Source organism: Sarcophilus harrisii, chromosome 1 (genome assembly GCF_902635505.1).
Source record: "Sarcophilus harrisii chromosome 1, mSarHar1.11, whole genome shotgun sequence".
Taxonomy (NCBI): Eukaryota; Metazoa; Chordata; class Mammalia; order Dasyuromorphia; family Dasyuridae; genus Sarcophilus; species Sarcophilus harrisii.
In genome coordinates, this window is record NC_045426.1 from 364,039,628 (window position 1) to 364,047,620 (window position 7,993).

The window sequence follows — 7,993 nt, forward strand, 5'->3', positions numbered from 1 at the left end:
TTTCCATAAATTATTGTATTCACTTATCTGTTTTAAGATCCTCAAAGGCAGGAAGGAAATAAAGAGAAGGGACTGAATGGGACCAGAGGAAGGTTTCTCAGGGGCTCTAGGACTTTAGGCCCAAGTTTCAGGACATCACATGACCACTATTCTCAAGAGTATTGTAGGGCAGAAAATGTCAGACCCTAGGCCTAAGTTTCAGAAGTCCCATGACCTCTAGGAAGGAGACAGCATTGCTGGTCATTGGTCAGTGGTTACTTCCTTTTCTGTCCATTCAAATCTTTTCCTGTTTATTAATCCATGCCCTCTTTCCCGTCTGGGCCCGCACATCACGTGGGGCTGTTCCCTTTATGTGCTGGGACCTCTCCTTGAAACCATAAAATCCATGCTTTGTTTGCATCTAGAGATGCCTCAGAGTAGCCCATCTGAGTCAGGGGGTTACACACAGATTCCTAAAATTTTCCTTTGTTCTGTTTTTTTGCCTCAGAATTAGATTTTTTCTTCCAAACCTGAGAAATGTGGTTTAGTGTGTAAGAGAATTTTAATTATTTCACTTAGATCTCTTGCTGTCTTGGGAAGAGTGGGTTAAGGGAGCAAAGGAGAAACACCGGGATCATAAATTTTGAAAAAATTGAATGTTGAATTCTCTACATATATTTGGAAAAATACTCATTTCAAGATTAAAAATAATTTTTAAATATACTATATGAAATCTTTCCAATGTAAGCTTTCACTTTCTTCCCTCTTGTTTGCCTCCCTCCCCTTCTATCTCAGTTTTTTTCCTCTGTCCTCCTTCCCTCCCTAAGTTAAGTCTCTTGCTCCATGCTGCTTGGTCCCTTTTAAATCTCCTTTCTGCTTGCCCTATCTCCACTCTCCCCTCTCAGAATCAGCACTCAGGAGATATCTTTCCAGCCTTTTACTGAGGCTACTGATGTGTCTTGTTCAATTCCAATTGTAGTTCCCACTTATATGAATTTTTTTTTTTTTGTTTCTTCAAAAATTTTCCCTTTGATCTATGGGTTTCTAAATTTAGCACCAATATTCTGATGTTTTTTCCACAATGGATTTCATTGTGATGGTATTGGATTTTTTTTTTTTTTACCTATTAGGACATTTTCCCCTCATGCCCTATCATTCCAGGACAATATTGCCAAATTATTTCTTGCATTATTTGTGTTAAGGTTCTCTTTTTCGTCAAAATGTTCAGGTAGACCATTTCTTCAATTTTCTGTTCCTAATCTATTCTCCAGATCTGTCTTTTAAGTTTCACATTGTTCAATTTGTTTTCAATATTTATAATCTCTACTGTTATTCACTTCTATGGTTTCCCATTGCTAATCCTCATTTTTCAAAGACTTAGTTTCATCTTGAGATTCCTTTCCTCCTTTGCAAGTTGGTTTTCTTTTTTTTTAAATAGTTTTAGTTTTTCTTGGAAGGATTTTTTTTGGTTAATTTTTTCTCTATTTTGTTGATTTTTAAATTCTTTTTTGAGTTCTCCATATTTTCTTTAGTTGTGCAGTCATTGCACATTAGTCTTTGGGGTAAAAGTTTTTTTTTCACTTAAGTGTCCTCCTCTGAAGATGAAGTCTCATCTTCCCTGTTCCGATCTTATATTTCAATGGTGGGATGGTTCTTTGCAGGTTTGTGTTTTAAAATGAGGAATAAGTGTTAAACTCCTTTAACTGATGTGTGGAGAGGATGTTCCTAAAGCTTCCATTCAACATTGCCTTCTGATCAGGAACCCGAAAGTAAGAGCTCCCCTCACTTGTTAAGTACCAGCAGCCAGCAGCATCCTGGATCCATTGTCTCTGCACTCACCAGGAGCTGGATCCTCGCCAGGGCCACATCCTCAGGTTCTAAGATGCTTCCATCGTAGTCAGCCTAGCTTCACTCAGGCCTCCAGGACTCAGACCTCAATTTGAAAAGGGAGCCTAGGAGATGAAAGTGTCTGTGGCTCCAGCCACTCCCAATGTGGCCGGGGGTCCCCAATTGTTATTTCTGTGGATTTAAGTCTGGAAGTGTTGCCATATTAGAGAGCTTCATCCCCAGCCTGATGAGTTTTTTCACAGCCCTTTGAATTGTGTATGAGGGACCCCCTGTGATATTCTGAGTCTTTGATTTTAATGTCCCTAAATTATAAATTTGTTTCAATTGTGGGGAAGTTGGGAGAGCTTGCAAATGTCCTACTTTCTGAAACATTTTAAAAAGCACCAAAATAGACCTTGGTGTCTCCGATCTCTCTCTTCAGTCTTTTGGGAGGAATTCTCGGGGACTGTTGTTGGAGAAGGGTTTGATTTGGGGATTAAGGCTGGCAGGAATTTGCCAGTCTTCTTCCAGAGATGATCACATGTTGGGGCAGCTTCTTGGGCTGAAGGATCTTCTCCTTGTGCCCAGCTGAAGGAGGGTTCATAGAGGACTCGGGGGGATGTTTTCAACTCCGTGGGCAGAGCTGGGGATACTTTGGTGGTGGTCTCTCTAGGAGTGGTACAGGCTGGGCTGGCTTCTTGGGGTGGAGGATCTTTTGAAGTTTTGGAGAGAACAGTAGGGGTGGTCTCTCGAGCAGCACTGATTTCTTTAATGCCACAGGTGGGGCTGGCTTCTTGGGGTGGGAGACCTTTTCCCTTTACCCAATTGAAGGAAGGTTCAGAAAGGATTTTGGGTGATGTCTTTGACTCATTAGGTGTAGCCAGGGATATTTTGTTGATCCTCTTCTTAATAGCATTGAGTCCTTTGAAGGGACAGGCTGGGGTGACTTCTTGGGGTGGACCATCTTCTCCTTGCGCCCAATTGAAGGAAGGTTCGGAGAGAACTCTGGGGGATGGCTGGGACTCAGTGGGAAGTGCCGGGTATATTGTGTTGGTCCTTTTACGAGGAGCTCTGACTTCTTTAATGATGCAGACTGGACTGGCTTCTTGAGATTGAGGACTTTTTCCCTGTGTCCAACTGAGAGAGGATTTGGAGAGAAGTCTGGGGGATGCCTTGGACTCAGTGGGACAAGCTAGGGATGCTTTGGAGATCCTCTTTCAAGCAGCACTGAATCCTTTGGTGGTAGAGGCTGGGCTGGCTTCTTGGGGAGGAGGACCTTCTCCTTGTACCCAACTGAAGGAGGGTTTGGAAAGAACTCTGGGGGATGTCTGAGACTCAATTTTAAGATCCAGGGATGCTTTGGTAATCCTCTCTCAAGGAGAAATCTCTCAAGGATGGGCTGGCTTCTTGGGGTGGAAGACCTGGGCATACTTTGGGTGTCCTCTTCCAAGGAGCACCCACTACTTTGATGGCCCAGAGTGGGCCGAATTCTTGGGCTGAAGCAGAAGATTCTTCCTGAGGCAATTCCAAGGAGGGTTCGGGCCCAGTCTCAGCTGAGTCCAGTATCGAATAGACTTTTGATGTCCTCTTCCAAGGATCATCATCTGCTTGGCCAGGACAGGCCGGGGTGGCTTTGGAATGCCTCTTGGGGGAAACAGGAGGGAATTCCTCCTCAATGATTGAAGGAACTGGTGAGGGAGGACCGACAAAAGTCAGATTCCTCCCTGAGGATGAGGCCACAGCATCTTTTCCCTCCATTTTTGGCCTAGCAGGAATGTTGTCCTTCTTGGCCTCGAAGTCTGGCTCTTGCACATTCTTGTTATTTGATGAGGGTACAGTGCGGTGAGGGGGATCTCGGAATGGCAGGGTTTTTGTCTTCTTTAACAGACACTTTTGCTGTTCCTGGGCCAAGTCTGTGAATGAAGAAGGTACCATATGAGCAAAGGGGAAGAAATCGGAAAAGAGATTGTGGGTGGGAAAGCTAGCAGCAGCACAGGGATTATGATCTCCCAAGAGTGATACCTAGCTTTTGGAGGACAACTGGATGTCAACCTACTCTCCTTAGTGGCATACTTGGAGGAAGCCCAAGAGACAATTCCCTTACTTCCAAACCCATTGATAACCTTATTATTTGAACAGAGTTGTTTGTGTGGAGTCACCTCCTTAGACTGGAAGCTCCTCCAGGCCAGGACCCACCTTGAGCCTTTCTTTATATACACCCAGTGCTTCCTATGGAGCTTAGTGCACAATAGATAATGAATATTTATTGACTATGGCCTCCACTTATTCTTCCCTCTTTCTTTGGCTTTTAAACTCTGCACTCTTGGTTTCTCACATTCTCATTCAGTCGAGTTTTACTAGTTGAAATGTAAAATTACTCCTATAATTTCAAAAGTTCAAAAATGAATGCATTTTTAAATTAAATTTATTTAGTATTTTGCCCAATTTACATTAAAAAATGTTCTTATTTGTTTTTTTTTTAATTTTACTTTGTAGGTTCTTTCCTTGATTCCCACCCACAATTAAGAAACTACATTTAAAATTTTGCAAAACATTTCCATAAAAGTTGAGGAAAAAAACATAGATCTCCCATCTTAATGAAAAATAAAAAGCCTTCAGAAAAATTAAGTGAAAAATAGAGAGATTAAAAAGGGAAATAGAGAATGCTTCAATCTGTATTCAGATACAATCATTCCTTTTCTGTGAATGGATAGGATTTTTTTTTTTTAACCATAACTCTTCAGAGTAGTTATGGATGATTTTGTTACTGAGAATTACAAAATCATTTTACGCTGATCACTGTGTTCATGGAGGACTTTTCAGGGTATTTTCCCTCTATGAACATTCTGCTCATTATTTCCCAGTGAACAATGATATTCCATCAGAAACTTGTTTCAGAAATTGTTTTTACATTTACTATTACTAATTTTATTTCCCCCCATTTATTCTCTCGTTTCACTCTGTCTCTCCTCAAAAATGTTTTGCTGCTGATCACTGACTCCTCCAAAATGACCTGTTCTTTTATCACCCCTCCCTTCCCATGTTGCATTAACCTCCTATTTTCTTGCAGGCTAAGATAAGAGTTCCATATCCCTATTCAGTATGTATGGTGTTTCTTATTTGAAGCAATACTGATGAGAGTAGGGTTCACTCAACCTACCTCTCAGCCCCCTCTTCTCCTCTATAGGAAAAGCTTTTACTTGACTCTTTTTCATATGGAAGTCAACTTGGGCTATTCCCCTTATCTCTTTCCCTTTTCCCGGTATGTTCCCATCTCATTCCTTTTTTAAAGAGAAGGTATTATCCCTTCCTCTTCACCTCATACCTCATTCTTTGGCGACATTTACTTCTTATAACTGCCAGAATCACAGCAAAGTCCTAATGAGTTACAAGTATCATCCTCCTATGAAGCAATGGAAACAGATAAACTTAAAACACTTCCAAGTATATTGATCCTGATGCAGCGCCTATCTTGAACTTTCTTCTTCAGCTCACATGTAATTATCTGTTGGACATTTTGACCTGGATGCCCAATTGCACCAGAACCTCAACGTATTCAAAACAGAAGCTGTTCTTTGTCCTGTACCCTCTGCCCTCTTCTGAAATTTTCTTTTCTGTCACCTAGGCTTGCAGGCTTAGTCATCCACCACTCTTCCCTTTACTTAGCCCATATATCATCCATTGACTGAGGCATCTTTCCATTCCTTACTCAACAACATTTTCCCCCAGAGGTTTTCTTTTCTTCATTCCCATAGCTAACAAGCTGGTCACCCTGTCCACCTGTCTCCTAAGCTCTTCTTTCTGATAGCCTCATTGTTCCATTCTGATTATGCCTTTTGACATGATTTTTCTATACTCTTTATCAGGCATATTCTAGTTGATGTACTTTTGGTCCTCCCTCTTTCAATTAATGTTTGGGGTATCTTCCTCATTTAATACAGTGACTGATAGAAGAAGTATTACTACATGTTTGTTAATTGACTCTCACCTTGGGAAAATGCTCTACTTTTCTTCACCATCTTGAAAAATCTCCTGAGGGAAAAGAATGTCAACAAATAAATATTCGGCTTTGTTTCCAATAACTACCCCCTCTTCCCAACTAATGGAGCATCAAGCAATCCAAGAAGGCTCTCATAGCTCATCGGGCACAGCCCAGCTATTGCCTTTTATTGTCCTCTATGTTTTAACAGTAGAGCCAGCCTCAACACAATTGATAAAAATGATCCATTCCTACTGTCCCCATCCCTTTTTCTTCCTTTTCCATCCCTTCTTTTTGGTCTCCTCATATTTAAAAGAAATCCAAAGGCAGCAAGTGAGAAACTCCATTGTATGACAATACAAGTAGAAGTTGAAATCTTGTAGGCAAAGTGTCTGTCAGTATAAAGAAGAATCTTATCAAGTTCATTTGTTTGCTGTGATGTATGGGTACCTTCTATCAGACTGCTCAAAGCACAAAATTTCTGAGAGTAATTACAATATTCTTTGATTTCACAACATCCTATGCACCTGTCAGGCTTACAGTCCATTGGCTCTTATCCCTGTTTCTCCTTTCCCTGAAGAGTTCTTGCCTATTTCTGTTTTCAAATCCACAAGCCCTAAGGGCTACAATGTGGATCAGGTGGGCCAGAAATAGAAGCTTGAAAGTCCTAACCTACACTTGTACCCTGGATAAACTTTTCTTAACATTTTCAGTGCCTTGAAGCACAACAGGTCACTAAGAAGTAATGAAAGATCGTTTACCCAAGTACAAGGAGAAAGGGATTTTCTATACTTACATTGGATATCTACAGGTACAATGAACAACTTGGTCCACCCCCTCCAATAAAAAAATGGGATATACATTTTGAGATTACAAAGAATTTGTTTTATGACTTTAAAAGATGGTTTGGAGAAAGGTGGAAGAGGCTCCAGTAACTTGTCAGAAAAAGTTTTAAGAACTTTGATATTTCTCTGTCCCACAATCCTCTCTGGCTAAGGGAATCCACAAGTGTTTGAGAGCTTAGCTTGATTCCCCCAATGGATGGAATTGTTTGAAGGGTCTAAGCAATGAGGATTTGGAGGCAGTCTCAGGGCCATATCAGGGAAAGTGTGTGAGAAGAAATACCTCTCTTCTGTCCTTTGCATTGTACTTGACAGCCTTTCCCAGTATACCATCTCATTTGATCCTTAGATCAGCCCTGTGAGGAAATGGAGGCAAAAAGGGGAAATGGACTCTAAACTCTGAGAATGAATTTGAAACTCAAGTCATCCTGACTACCAGGTCTTTTGCTTCTACTCAAGAACAGAGGAGCCTCTTCAGGACAACAACAAAAAAATGCCATTTTCTTTTTAGGTGAGTCTAAGATAATTTGAGTCATCTCCTAAGAGGCCACAAAAGAGGCTTCTCTCTTACGATCTCAGTTGTATTGAGGACATTGAGGACAGAGGAACAAGCAAATCTTGCCCATTTCCTATTGCTGGCACAAGGAAGGTCTCTCACACTTTCATAACAGAAAAATAGTTCCGTTTGATGTCATCACTACCTCACAATCTGTTACTAGGATAAAAGTCCAGGAGTCTCAACAACAGTGCTCTGTGTGAGAGAGGAGAGTGAGAGGGAGAGCGAAAGAGTGAGTTCCAGACAACATCTTCCCATAAAATTATACACCTCCTACCAAAATACAAATTTCCTAATTTTTCCTCCTATACATATTTAGCTTTCCCCATCCCCAGAATAGTCTGCATCATGGGGCCTCTTACCTGTAAGTGCTTCTCGAAGATGAGAAAAACAATCAGCCCCCTTAGGTGGTGAAATATCAGGTTGTGAAATGAACACACACAAAACACAAACACAAACACGGACACACACAAAACAAACACAAAGACGAACACACACAAAACACAAAACACAACCCAAATTCTTCCTTTCTTGCCCTTCTTTTTTTTGCTTGCTTAAATTACTTTTTTGTATATTTTTTTCATCTTCTTTTTATAGGATCTTTTCTTATTTCTTTAATAACTATATTCTCTTCCTCTGGCCTTTTCTTATCTAATTCTTCTTTCTTTTCTTCACCTACCATCTTCACTTTTCTCGGATTCTCTATCCTATTTTTCTCTGGTCAAAGATCTTTTCCCTTATCTTCGTTTCCTGATTTCTCTTTTTCCTTATCTTATTTTTTTCAACCTTCTCTTCTTTTCTTATTTCCTT

The 7,993-nt window shown here is 40.6% G+C and overlaps 1 protein-coding gene across 1 annotated transcript; it reads right to left on the reverse strand.

The window, feature by feature from the left end:
* Positions 1-1,086: 1,086 nt before the first annotated feature.
* On the reverse strand, positions 1,087-7,690 carry LOC116420518. The gene is made up of 3 exons (XM_031945970.1): positions 7,546-7,690; positions 5,795-5,838; positions 1,087-3,719 (listed from the first exon to the last, which is right to left on the reverse strand). The coding sequence occupies exons 2-3, from the start codon at positions 5,823-5,825 to the stop codon at positions 3,148-3,150; spliced, it is 603 nt and encodes a 200-aa protein (XP_031801830.1). The 5' UTR covers positions 5,826-5,838; positions 7,546-7,690; the 3' UTR covers positions 1,087-3,147.
* Between the last annotated feature and the right edge of the window lie 303 nt (positions 7,691-7,993).